This window comes from Hyperolius riggenbachi, chromosome 3 (assembly GCF_040937935.1).
Source record: "Hyperolius riggenbachi isolate aHypRig1 chromosome 3, aHypRig1.pri, whole genome shotgun sequence".
NCBI classification, from domain to species: Eukaryota; Metazoa; Chordata; class Amphibia; order Anura; family Hyperoliidae; genus Hyperolius; species Hyperolius riggenbachi.
This window is the reverse complement of record NC_090648.1, coordinates 436,916,054-436,930,635: the sequence shown is the minus strand read 5'-3', so window position 1 is coordinate 436,930,635 and position 14,582 is coordinate 436,916,054. Positions and strand designations below refer to the sequence as shown.

At 45.3% G+C, this 14,582-nt stretch overlaps 1 protein-coding gene across 6 annotated transcripts in view; it reads right to left on the bottom strand.

Annotated features, from left to right (window-relative positions):
• Window positions 1–355: 355 nt before the first annotated feature.
• Window positions 356–14,582, bottom strand: part of CCDC77 (coiled-coil domain containing 77) — a 58,179-nt gene continuing 43,952 nt past the window's right edge. For all 6 annotated transcript variants that reach the window (XM_068277682.1, XM_068277683.1, XM_068277680.1 and 3 more), the window contains exons 11-12: window positions 2,205–2,357; window positions 356–1,809 (exon numbers count right to left, since the gene is read on the bottom strand). In XM_068277682.1, the coding sequence (XP_068133783.1) occupies window positions 1,663–1,809; window positions 2,205–2,357 (300 nt within the window). In that variant the 3' untranslated portion in view covers window positions 356–1,662. The remainder of the gene's footprint in view (window positions 1,810–2,204; window positions 2,358–14,582) is intronic.

The window sequence follows — 14,582 nt, the reverse complement described above, 5'->3', positions numbered from 1 at the left end:
CGATATACGGGCGATTCGATCACAGTGATCGAATCGCCTGCACACCGCTGACAGAACGATCGATTTCCGTACGAAATTTGATCGTTCTCGTCGATCCGTCCGTGTGGAAGATTTCTCTCGATCGCCGGCCGATCGGGGTTGCGTCGATAGCGGCGTTCGAATGCCCGACGACCGACGCAATACAGCGGGTATGCATTACCTGTTCCGGCCGGCGCGAGTCCCCTGGTCCTCGCTGTCTTCTTTCCGCGCTGGGTTCCGGACCGGCTGCTACACAGAACTTCCTGTCCTGGTAGGAAGTTTAAACAGTAGAGCGCCCTCTACTGTTTAAACTTCCCCTGGACAGGAAGTTCAGTAGCTGCAGGAACAGTCTGGAGCCCCGGAGTGGAGAAGAGACAGCGGGGACCAGGGGACTCGCGTCGGCCAGAACAGGTAATGTATGAGGAGGGGGGGGGGGCTGCAGCAGCTCCACAGATTGTGATCGGTTTCAGGCTGAAATCGATTCACAATCTGTTTGCAGTAAGGTGGCCATACGATCCCTCTCTGATCAGATTCGATCAGAGAGGGATCTATCTGTTGGTCGAATCTGATGGCAAATCGACCAGTGTATGGCCACCTTTACACTACTGATAGATCCAATATTTGCCTGGAAGCACAGTTCCTATTGTATTGTGCAATCTGTAAACCACATGAAAACAATGGCATACCCTTAAAGCCTAAAGATACTCACAAGACAGGAATTGGGCTAAAGGCAGCCAACTAGTGTACAGCTGTGCCCAGAGGTTGCTGGAGATTCGGCATGCAAATCTCTAAACTACACATGAGTGTTTGCCTGCCTTCTAGAAGTCCCTCCATTGTGCGCTGCCTCCTCGCACCCCCCCATAGCAACAGTACACAGCAGAGCGACATGTCTGTATGGACTCGTGCCCAGAAATGTTACCCTAGCTATTGGAACCTGATAGCTACAGGTAATGGTAATTGTGTGTGTGTGTGTGTGTATAGATAATTGTTGTAAGTAAATCAGGCCTGAGAATTGCAGATGCTCCGGTATGTAGTTATGCATGTGGGACACAACCCATTTTTGGGCTCTAAGCAGGCCTCAACATCCCAGAATTTCTCTCGCTCTTCTTTACTGGTGCAGGAGGCACACCAATGCTACTGAGATGAAAATTCAACCTCTATCAAGATTCTACCTAGAGGTGGGTGAGTGGGAATGGTCAATGAGATGCAAATAATTCAAAGTATACAGGATTGTTTTGTGCAAATGATGTGTGTAAACTTATGCAGTTTGGAAATGGACCAATCGAACCTTGCCAGAGTGAAATTCGATTGGTCCATTTTCAAGCTGCATACATTTGCATAATTCTGGATCAACTGAATTATTTGCATCTCATTGATCTTTCCAAGAGGTGAGCACAAGGGTGTTACAGAAATGGTTATGTGATGGGTGTCAGAAGACCAGTTGCCCAGCAGTGATCTTGCCCTCCATAGAAATTCAACAATTTCCTGATCTAGCTGACGGAATCTATAAGATCTTGGTCATAATGTATGCCATAGCAGCCTCCTGCCCCAGGCCGAGATATCAGGCTTGCTGCAGTTGTCCTTTAGACTGTTGATTATCAGTCTTCATCTTCACCATCTTGCCTTTTTCAAGTCCGCTGCCTTTTAGCCAATCCGAAGCTCATTTTCCAGACCGTAGATCTTGGCCTTCAAGTTGCGCAGCTCTCCCTGGATTTTGTGTGTGCGCTTGTTGCCTTGCCGTACGGCGCCAAGGATGGCCAGATCCTGGTCAGGTCCAATGTTCAGGGTGACCTGTGTATGGTAAAAAGTTCCAGTTGACATTTCTCCTTTTACAAGGCCAACCTAGCACAGATGACACAAATAATTCTACTTCCGATGACACATAAAGTAAGTGCTTTCAAGAAATAGGTGTGCCTACATGAAATATTGCTGTATGTTGGTGTGTAGTCCCGAATACCACTATCCCTCTGAGGCTTAGCTAATATGTGGAACAATCCCATCCCCCCCCTCCCAAGCAGTTTTGGGAAACCAGAGAGTTTTAGAAAGTAGATCAGTTAGAGGTAAATGTCTAAAATGGGCAAACATTGACTACATAAGTTTATAAATTAATGTATGAGCATGGCTTGTCTTCTGATCATTCTATGTCTATTACCTGAATTTAAGGATTGCTTTAATTTTCTACTCACTTTGAAGAGCTGTTTCTCCACGTCCTTCAGCCGCTGGCGCAGAAGTTTGATATCGGTCTTGAAGCCCTCCACTTCCATGTTTCTGCGTTTCTCTAGAGCCTCGTAGCGCTGGGTCATCAGCTGGAGACGCTTGGCGACTTTGTCAGAGCGCTCCTGAGAAAGGACAGGAAGTGGTCAGTGACTGGTCAGAGGAAACATTCAACATGGGAAAGGACTTTCTAGAGGAAGTGTTACTAGAAGTGTACCTGCTATTTAGAAACAATGAGCAACAAAAATGCCTTTTTGAGACAGAAACAGAGAGTTGTTAAAGTCCTAGTTCAGGAAGATAAAGTAATGCATTATAAAATGTTTTAACCTGAGCAGTACCTGAAGCAGCAAATCACATTTTCCTTCCTAAACAGGAGACATGTGCACATATTCAGCTTCATGTAATAAGAAGGTTGTAACGATTGGGGAATTATCTCCGTGGTCAGCGCACAAGATGTGCGCTGACACTGCGGAAATCCTACACAAGCGTTTAAAATAACAGAACCCAGCTTCGGTGCAATGCACCTGTAGAGAGGAGTTCCCACCGGCAGATGGAGCTGTGGAGTGCAGAGGAATGAACCCTCTGCACTGCCACAGATGCCAGATGGAAATTGTACGAGGTGAAACAATACAGGGCAAGATAGCCCCTAAAGAGAGAATGAGCACAGAGACAGAATGTATGTATGTCCACCAATCCAGTCGCCACCCGGCGACGGTTGACATACAACAGCGAAAACCAAAGTGAGAAAGCAATCGCCACAATGGCGATTGCTAATAGAGACACAAGACTGAATGAGACAGAGCGTGACTGAGTAAGAAAGACACAGCAAAGAACCACAATCTGAACATCAAAGAAATTAACAAACGAACTACCTGAACGCGGTTGCCGCACCAGAAGCACAACAGCGACAAAACACGTTAATGGCGCGGTCTCCGCACGAGAAGCGCAACAGAGACAAAACACGCCAACCCTGACTAACAAATGAACCTAACAAAGACGATAGACAAATAACGCGAACGCTTGCTAATCGGTTGCCTCCCACCAGACAACAGCAAGTTCGTGCTGGACAAGACAGACTAAAGGAGTAACCAGTAGCAACCGCAGCTAAGGTTATACTCCAAGACAGACAAAGGAGATCCACCGCCACTACCGCCAGGGCGAATGCGATCTAGGAACGAGACCAAACGATTTACTGCCAGCCGCCGCAGGCGACAGTACAATCGCAGGGACCAGACAAAACAGCACAGAAATAAACAGTACAAATAATACAAAGCCTGACTGCACTATAGAGAATGCAAGATGCACTCCCCAATAATTAACTACACTAGAAACTTTGCCAACAATCAGCAGAGGGGCTGAAACTCCAGGAAAGTTAGCAGGAACAAACCTTCATGACCAGCAAGGAATTCTGGGAGGAAATGGTATTTATACTGCAAGCCATCAAAGGAAGCAGCTAAGCAATTTGCATGACAAGTGGATGCAAATTCCTCACCAGAACAGCAACTCTGAAACTTGCAGAATGAAGACAGGTCTCTTTTCCAGGGACCTGCAGCACTCAGACCTACAAAATGGTCAAAAAGCTGTCTGCCTGTGCAGACAGCAGAGCAGATCATTACAAAGGTACTCTTATAATGCATTACTCCAGCTCACTAAGTGAATATGCAAATCATTCTTTCATGTAAGCCAAGTAAACACCCAGAACTGTTAAGGTGGCCATACGTACACACGCAGAACTGTTAAAGGGAACTGGAACCTAGTAAAATTATTTACAACAAACACATGATGTACCTGCAATTGAATATTACATAATTACCTTGCCATCAGTGGCTCTTAGAAGCTCACCATTTTCTTCTTACAACAATTCCTTCCATTTCTGACAAGATTTTGTCAGAACTGAAATATATCAGTTGCTGTCCATGTTTTTATATTGCTTAAGTGGGCGATGTTATAGTTTAAAGTGTAACTGCTGGGCATAAAATTATAAATCATTTCTTTATTTTTATCTGGTAAACAAGTGATAAGGATGGCTAACTAGGCAATCCAAAAGTTTAAATCACTATTACTTTTCTTGTTTTCCTGGAGCTTTGAGTCCGCCAGGAGAAAAGCGCGATATAAATGTTCTGTGTTTGTTTGTTGTTTGTTGATAAATGATCATTCCCCAGTTTACCTGACTCTTATTGGGTACACACAAAATTTGGTATACAAAAAGGAAGTTGCAGGGCATGCTGGGTTGTTGTTGTTTTTTTGCTTCTTTATTTCCCCTCCAGACTTAACTAATGCATCCTGAATGGCTGAAGCCTTTTTCCCTCCTGTTTCCCCCTACCACATATCTGTTCCTCTCTGATTGGCCAATATTTCTCATGCTGAGACAGTGCACTTTCGATAGTGAAGGGCGGGCAAATCAGGCAGAGGTGAGTAAGGGAGGAAATGACATCAGGATTGGCTTCAAAATAGCCACAGTTAAAATGGGAAATGGTAAAATCACTAAAATCAAAACGTGGACAGTGCAATACATATGTTATGTAGAGCAAGCATTTATCTACTTATACATGTGTTTTTTTCTGAGGTAGTATGGCTGACAGCTCTTCTTTGAGGCTATGTTCACATTATAAATCACAATCGCTGAGCATTTTATGAGTGATGTTTTCAAGAGATTCCTGGCGTTTGAGCATTGGGCAATTTTGTGTAAGCACCTTTCTAAGCGCTTTTGATGAGCGATTGAGATTTTCACTTCCTAACGTAAGTCAGGAAGTGAACTCTTTGACACAGAATAGAATAAATACAACGTATTTATTCTTAAAAGTACTAAGGAAATCGGCATACAAAGCACTTTTTCAAGCACTTAGCGATTTTGCTATACCTTCCATTGAGCCAACGCGCTCAGAAAATGGTACAGGCAGCGCTTTTTGAAGCGGATCGTAATCAAACCGCTCATATGTGATCACTCATCGGGAATCATTGCACAAGCGCTTTTAGGGCGATTTCTAAAATAGCCGAAGCCGGGTCATTAGCATTTTTAAAATGGAGGACGAAAATTCCATTGATTACAGTGGCCAAACAGGATGCAGGAGAGGAGAAAGATTGATGAGTAGACTACGCGGGAAGTAAGTATGACGTATGTTTATTTTGAATTTAATTTTCAGTTCAGGTTTGCTTTAAGGTGGCCATACATGTACTGATTTTGCAGCCCGACCATCCGATTCGATGGATGTTTCGATAGATGGATGTTTCGATAGATTTTGGGTCAAAAGCGGTCGAAAGCATCAATTGGATAAGCAGGAAAATCTCAGTCCCATGTGCTCAATTGGGTGCGCAGCGGTAACAGCATGCAATATCGATAACAACCGACATACGGGACATACCCCGGCTGCTACCCCCCAAGTGTTAAAGGTCTACCCTGTTGCCTGTGTTCTGTATATTGTCACCTGTCTCAGGCACGACTCTCGGCCGCGTCCACCATCACACCTGTGTCCACCATTAATACTTGGGGGTGGCCAGGCAGGTGGTGGAGGCAGCTCCGCTATGCCGATTCCTGATCGATTTCATGCTTAAAATTACTGGAAATCGGTGTGTGGTGTATGGGCAGGCAACAGATCCCTCTCTGATCAGATTCAATCACAGAGATTTGTCACATGGTCAATCTGCCCCTACACTGCCTTATGTATGGCTACCTGTATCCTGTTAAATTCACTGCTCTAGAAGTTGAACATGATATACTGTATGTGTGAGTCAGCGGTTCTGGATATGCACCTAACTTTCCAGGGACATAAAGGAATGATTGGCATATTTACTCATGGAGCTGAAATAATGATAGTACAGCAAGAGCCCTAGTATCCGGCACAGACGGGGATTGCCTTATGCGGGATACATGTGGCAAAAATACTTACCGAGCCTCCAGTGCCATCTTCTACCCTTCCTGTAGCTCCTAGCAGCTTACTGAGGTCCTCTGTGTACTGCTCCTGGCATGTCACCTGACCTGCAATGAGTCATGTGATACTCCATGGGCCATGCATGGATGCCGGAAAGCCGAAGGGAGCTGCAGGAAGAGTAGAAAGAGTGCCTGGAAGCTTGGCAAGTATTTTGTATGCTGCAAACCCCCCAAAGCACTGTCCCAGTTATCCCCCTCAGGCATGACAGTTAGTTCAGACTTCCAGTTGCCCGAGTTCCGGATAACAGGGACTTTGCTGTACCCTCTTGTTGAACTGAAAATTAATATTTGCAAATACGCTCTGTTTTAAGAAGGGTCATTTGTTTTCAGCAAAAATAGCTTGAGGCTGGGAGTACACTAGGCAGTGCAGAAAACCACGCGGTTTCTACACTGTGTGTTTTTGTAGTGCTTGAGTTTTTTTATTGTCCTAATCAATGGAGTAGATTAGGTTCTCAACGTGTGGTACGTGTATCCCAGGGGGTACTTCTGATAGTTCCAGGGGTACTCGGGCTCAATAATAACAAATTTAGGGTTTTAGAAAATTAGAAAGCTTATTTTAACAACACCAAATTAGAGTTTTAGCTTATTAAAAGCAATAGTAAATGCTTAGAAATTGTTTAGAGCCAATTATGTACTATGATTAAATATATATTTGTTAAAGTGAACCTTAAGTCAACAAAAAAAAATGACTTTTACTCACCTGGGGCTTCCAATAGCCCCCTGCAGCTATCCGGTGCACTCGGCGTGTCCCTCCGATCATCCTGTCCCCGCCGGCTGCCACTTCCGGTTTCGCCGTCAGGAGCCGACAGGCTGGGAACGCGAGTGATTCTTCGTGTTCCCAGCCACAATAGCGCCCTCTATGCTGCTATATGTTTGACTTTAGGATCACTTTAAGGGGTACTTGTGATAATGTTTACTATGCAAGGGGGTACTTGGTGAGCACAGGGTTTTAAAAGGGGTACATAATAAAATTTTGAGAAACTCTGGTACATTTGTATTTTATTTTTTAAACACAAGTAAAACAAGTACAAAGACATTCTACCACATCTCCATTGAGATACATCACGTGCGTTTTACATGCATTTTTGAAAATTATGCAGCAAGCTGTGAGTTTTCAAAAAACGCTTTACGTTTTTACATGCACACTTGCGGTTTTCCGCTAGAGTTTCTGTGTGTTCCGTGCCTAATAGATTTCAGTCAGGCCACAATGAGAGCAATACTGTCCTATGTTTGTGACTGAAGATACACTTTTACTCAGGAGGGAGGGGTGATAGGACAGCACTCTTCATTTGTTCCTCCTCCAGCCAACAAAATTCTCATACAAGACACAGCTTCAGGAGCCCATCCAGGAGATGGAAAAACACAAAGCCCATCCCACAGCAATGTGCTTCACTAACGTGTTTTGCAGCATAACAGAGGGAAGCTGTGATGGGCGCTCTGAATGGAATGTGAAGAATGAAAGTTATGCTGGTCTTTTACATCTTATAAGTATGGAGGACTGTTAGAAGATCCTTTAAAACAGCGATCCAAAGAAAGTAGTTATTTCCCAGGACTTTAGGATGAAAGCCCAAGGGGCCTAGTTATACAGGGGAGAGCAGTGAAGCCAAGGGCCTAGGTACACAGGGGAAAACAGTGAAGCAAAAGATTCTATCTAGATAAACAGGAGAGAACAGTGAAGCCAAGAGGCCTAGTGTAAAGGGGAAAACAGTGAAGCCAAATGGCCTAGGTACACAAAAGAGAACAGCAAAGCCAAGGGCCTAGGTGTAAAGGCGTAAAGGGGTGAACAGTGAAGCCAAGGGGCCTAGGTACACAGGAGAGAACAGTGAAGCCAAGGGCCAAGGTATAAAGGATAGTACAGTAAAGCCAAGGGGGCCTAGGTATATTAAAGGGGAGAACAGTGAATCCACAGGCTTGGGAATAATAAAGGAGGAGAACAGTGAAGCCAAGGGGCCTAGTTATAATAAAGGGGAGAACAGTGAAGCCAAGGGGCCTAGTTATAATAAAGGGGAGGACAGTGAAGCCAAGGGGCCTAGTTATAATAAAGGGGAGGACAGTGAAGCCAAGGGGCCTAGTTATAATAAAGGGGAGGACAGTGAAGCCAAGGGGCCTAGTTATAATAAAGGGGGGAACAGTGAAGCCAAGGGGCCTAGTTATAATAAAGGGGAGGACAGTGAAGCCAAGGGGCCTAGTTCTAATAAAGGGGTGAACAGTGAATCCACAGGCCTGGAAATAATAAAGGGGAGAACAGTGAAGCCAGTAGAGTTCTGTACGCCTGAAATGCTGACTGCCAGGAAACAGGCTCCCACCTTTTAAAAATGTGATCATCTACTTTTTGGTTCACCATTTTTAAATAACATGGTAACCCCCAGCTAAAATAGTCCTATACAACTTGTGTTTACCTTTTCACATACAGAGCTAAGGTAATGACTGACAAGGGGATGGAGGGGCAATGTTTACATTAAAGCACATCTGAAGTGAGAGGGATATGGAGGCTGATATATGCATTTCCTTTTAAACAATGCAGATTGGCTGGCTGTCCTGCTGATCATCTAATACATTTAGTATAGACTGTTCAGGCCATAGACTCTGAACAAGCATGCAGATTAGATGTCTGTTACTGGATTTGCCACATGCTTGTTCCAGGTGTGTGATTCAGACACTACTGATACCAGGAAGATCAGGAGGAAGCCAGGCAACTGCGATTGGTTAAAATGAAATAAACATGGCAGCCTCCATAGCCCTCTCACCACAGGTTCCCTTTAACCTCCTTGGCGGTGCATTTCTGTCTGTTTTCTTTATTTTCATGACTATGAACATTGTAGAGTCACACTGAAGGCATCCAAACTATGAATTAACACATGTGGAAGTATAGTACATAACCAAAAAGTGTGAAACAACTGAAAATATGTCATATTCTAGGTTCTTCAAAGTAGCCACCTTTTGCTTTGATTACTGCTTTGCACACTCTTGGCATTCTCTTGATGAGCTTTAAGAGGTAGTCACCTGAAATGTTTTTCACTTCACAGGTGTGCCCTGTCAGGTTTAATAAGTGGGATTTCTTCGACCATCATTTATTTTTCAACAGGACAATGACCCCAAACACACCTCCAGGTTGTGTAAGGGCTATTTGACCAGGAAGGAGAGTGATGGGGTGCTGCGCCAGATGACCTGGCCTCCACAGTCACCAGACCGGAACCCAATTGAGATGGTTTTTGGTGAGCTGGACCGCAGAGTGAAGGCAAAAGGGCCAACAAGTGCTAAGCATCTCTGGGAACTCCTTCAAGACTGTTGGAAGACCATTTCAGGTGACTACCTCTTGAAGCTCATCAAGAGAATTCCAAAAGTGTGCAGTAATCAAAGCAAAAGGTGGCTACTTTGAAGAATCTAGAATATGACATATTTTCAGTTGTTTCAAACTTTTAGGTTATGTACTATACTTCCACATGTGTTAATTCATAGTTTGGATGCCTTCAGTGTGAATCTACAATGTTCATAGTCATGAAAATAAAGAAAACTCTTTGAATGAGAAGGTGTGTCCAAACTTTTGGTCTGTAATATATATATGGTACTGGTTTTGTGGCCTGCTTCCTCTTTACTGGTCTCTAGGTGGCACTATTTGGATCAAAATATATACAAATGGCGAGGGGCTCTTTAGGTCCACTTTAAAATGTTGTCCCGCCCCATGATGTCACGCCGCACCGCCGCTCTGATTAGCCACTGGGTCCCCAGAAGAAGCCGCGGGGCTATGGGAATCCCGGCGGCTAGAGAAGATTACAGGTAGCCGAGGAGGAAAGGCTGAGTTCCACAGCTCAGCGCCGATCGCATGCGGGACTCCAAAACTGCATTTAAAGCAGAGCATTAGCTACCCTGACCTGAGCTAGGGCTTACCGCTCGCAGCTCATTTTTCCTACCCCAAGTTCAGGTTGGAGTTACCGACAGGGAGGTTTAACCACTTGCCGACCGCCTACTTCATATTGGCGGCGGCAAAGTGGCAGCCCCAGGACCACGTAACGCAGAATGGCGTCAGGTCCTGGGGCACTCTTTGGCCGGGGATCGCGCACTGGGATGCGCGCGCATCCGCCGGCAATAGGCTCCGCCCACCCGCGACGTCAACCCGCCGGCCAATTGGAAGCGCCGGCGGGTTGTTAACCCGACGATCCCCGGATAGGAAGCGTATAATACGCTTTGTAATGTTTACAAAGTGTATTATACAGGCTGCCTCCTGCCCTGGTGGTCCCAGTGTCCGAGGGACCACCAGGGCAGGCTGCAGCCACCCTAGTCTGCACCCAAACACACTGATCTGCCCCCCCCCCTGCCCCCTGATCGCCCACAGCACCCCTCAGACCCCCCCCTGCCCACCCCCCAGACCACAATTTGCACACAATCACCCCCCTAATCACCCATCAATCACTCCCTGTCACTATCTGTCAACGCTATTTTTTTTTTTAGTCCCTAAACTGCCCCCTGCTCCCTCCTGATCACCCCCCCACCCCCCAGATTCTCCCCAGACCCCCCCAGACCCTCCCCCCCCCCTGTGTACTGTATGCATCTATCCCCCCTGATCACCTGTCAATCACCCGTCAATCACCCGTCAATCACCCGTCAATCACCCGTCAATCCCCCGTCAATCACCCCCTGTCACTGCCACCCATCAATCAGCCCCTAACCTGCCCCTTGCGGGCAATCTGATCACCCACCCACACCAATAGATCGCCCGCAGATCCGACATCAGATCACCTCCCAAATCCATCGTTTACATCTATTCTCTCCTCTAAACGCCCACTAATTACCCATCAATCACCCATCAATCACCCCCTATCACCACCTGTCACTGTTACCCATCAGATTAGACCCTTGCGGGCACCCAATCACCCGCCCACACGCTCAGATTGCCCTCAAACCCCCCCTTATCGATTCGCCAGTGCATTATTTACATCCGTTCTTCCCTGTAATAACCCACTGATCACCTGTCAATCACCCCCTGTCACTGCCACCCATCAATCACCCCCTGTCACTGCCACCCATCAATCAGCCCCTAACCTGCCCCTTGCGGGCAATCTGATCACCCACCCACACCAATAGATCGCCCGCAGATCCGACATCAGATCACCTCCCAAGCGCAGTGTTTACATCTATTCTCTCCTCTAAACACCCACTAATTACCCATCAATCACCCCCTATCACCACCTGTCACTGTTACCCATCAGATCAGACCCTAATCTGCCCCTTGCGGGCACCCAATCACCCGCCCACACGCTCAGATTGCCCTCAGACCCCCCCTTATCAATTCGCCAGTGCAATATTTACATCTGTTATTCCCTGTAATAACCCACTGATCACCTGTCAATCACCCATCAATCACCCCCTGTCACTGCCACCCATCAATCACCCCCTGTCACTGCCACCCATCAATCACCCCCTGTCACTGCCACCCATCAGCCCCTAACCTGCCCCTTGCGGGCAATCTGATCACCCACACCAATAGATCGCCCGCAGATCCGACATCAGATCACCTCCCAAGTGCAGTGTTTACATCTCTTCTCACCTCTAAACACCCACTAATTACCCATCAATCACCCCCTATCACCACCTGTCACTGTTACCCATCAGATTAGACCCTAATCTGCCCCTTGCGGGCACCCAATCACCTGCCCACACCTCAGAACGCCCTCAGACCCCAGCCCTGATCACCTCGCTAGTGCATTGCTTGCATCTATTTCCCCCCTCTAATCACACCTTGAGACACCCATAAATCACCTCCTGTCACCCCCTAGCACACCTACCCATCAGATCAGGCCCTAATTTGCCCCGTGTGGGCTCCTGATCACTCGGCCAAACCCTCAGACCCCCTTCCGATCACCTCCCCAGTGCATTGATTGCATCTATTTTCCCCTCTAACCGCCCCCTGAGACACCCATCAATCACCTCCTGTCACCCCCCTAGCACTCCTATCCATCAGATCAGGCCCAATACATCCTGTCATCTAAGAGGCCACCCTGCTTATGACAGTTTCCACAAAATGTGCCCCCTCATAGACCACCTGTCATCAAAATTTGCAGATGCTTATACCCCTGAACAGTCATTTTGAGAAATTTGGTTTCCAGACTACTCACAGTTTTTGGCCCGTAAAATGCCAGGGCAGTATAGGAACCCCACAAGTGACCCCATTTTAGAAAGAAGACACCCCAAGGTATTCTGTTAGGTGTATGATGAGTTCATAGAAGATTTTATTTTTTGTCAAAAGTTAGCGGAAATTGGATTTTTATTGTTTTTTTTCACAAAGTGTCATTTTTCACTAACTTGTGACAAAAAATAAAATCTTCTATGAACTCACCATACCCCTAACGGAATACCTTGGGGTGTCTTTCTAAAATGGGGTCACTTGTGGGGTTCCTATACTGCCCTGGCATTTTAGGGGCCCTAAACCGTGGGGAGTAGTCTAGAAAACAAATGCCTCAAAATGACCTGTGAATAGGACGTTAGGCCCCTTAGCGCACCTAGGTTGCAAAAAAGTGTCACACATGTGGTATCGCCGTACTCAGAAGAAGTAGTATAATGTGTTTTGGGGTGTATTTTTATACATACCCATGCTGGGTGGGAGAAATCTCTCTGTAAATGGACAATTGTGTGTAAAAAAAATCAAATAATTGTCATTTACAGAGATATTTCTCCCACCTAGCATCTGTATGTGTAAAAATACACCCCAAAACACATTATACTACTTCTCCTGAGTACGGCGGTACCACATGTGTGGCACTTTTTTGCACCCTAAGTGCGCTAAGGGGCCCAAAGTCCAATGAGTACCTTTAGGATTTCACAGGTCATTTTGCGACATTTGGTTTCAAGACTGCTCCTCACGGTTTAGGGCCCCTAAAATGCCAGGGCAGTATAGGAACCCCACAAATGACCCCATTTTAGAAAGAAGACACCCCAAGGTATTCCGTTAGGAGTATGGTGAGTTCATAGAAGATTTTATTTTTGTCACAAGTTAGCGGAAAATGACTTTGTGAAAAAAAACAATTAAAATCAATTTCCGCTAACTTGTGACAAAAAAAAAAAAATCTTCTATGAACTCACCATACTCCTAATGGAATACCTTGGGGTGTCTTCTTTCTAAAATGGGGTAATTTGTGGGATTCCTATACTGTCCTGGCATTTTAGGGGCCCTAAACCGTGAGGAGCAGTCTTGAAACGAAATTTCTCAAAATGACCTGTGAAATCCTAAAGGTACTCATTGGACTTTGGGCCCCTTAGCGCAGTTAGGGTGCAAAAAAGTGCCACACATGTGGTATCGCCGTACTCAGGAGAAGTAGTATAATGTGTTTTGGGGTGTATTTTTCCACATACCCATGCTGAGTGGGAGAAATATCTCTATAAATTGACAATTGTGTGTAAAAAAAATAAAAAAAAATTGTCATTTACGGAGATATTTCTCCCACCCAGCATGGGTATGTGTAAAAATACACCCCAAAACACATTATACTACTTCTCCTGAGTACGGCAATACCACATGTGTGGCACTTTTTTGCAGCCTAACTGCGCTAAGGGGCCCAAAGTCCAATGAGCATCTTTAGGCTTTACAGGGGTGCTTACAATTAGGCACCCCCCAAAATGCCAGGACACTGAACACACCCCACAAATGACCCCATTTTGGAAAGTAGACACTTCAAGGTATTCAGAGAGGAGCATAGTGAGTCCGTGGCAGATTTCATTTTTTTTTGTCGCAAGTTAGAAGAAATGGAAACTTTTTTTTTGTTTGTTACAAAGTGTCATTTTCCGCTAACTTGTGACAAAAAATAAAATCTTCTATGAACTCACCATGCCTCTCACTGAATACTTTGGGATGTCTTCTTTCCAAAATGGGGTCATTTGGGGGGTATTTGTACTATCCTGGAATTTTAGCCCCTCATGAAACCTGACAGGTGCGCAGAAAAGTCAGAGATGCTTGAAAATGGGAAAATTCACTTTTGGCACCATAGTTTGTAAACGCTATAACTTTTACCCAATCCAATAAATATACACTGAATGGGTTTTTTTTTTATCAAAGACATGTAGCAGAATAACTTTCGCGCTCAAATGTATAGGAAATTTTACTTTATTTGAAAAATGCCAGCACAGAAAGTTAAAAAAAGTCATTTTTTTGACAAAATTCATGTCTTTTTTGATGAATATAATAAAAAGTAAAACTCGCAGCAGCAATCAAATAGCACCAAAAGAAAGCTGTATTAGTGACAAGAAAAGGAGGTAAAATTCATTTAGGTGGTAGGTTGTATGACTGAGCAATAAACCGTGAAAGCTGCAGTGGTCTGAATGGAGAAAAAGGCTCTGGTCCTTAAGGGGCGAAAAGACTGTGGTCCTCAAGTGGTTAAGTAAAGCATACTTACCTGACTAAAATGTTTGTTTCTTCTGAGCACATACTCAC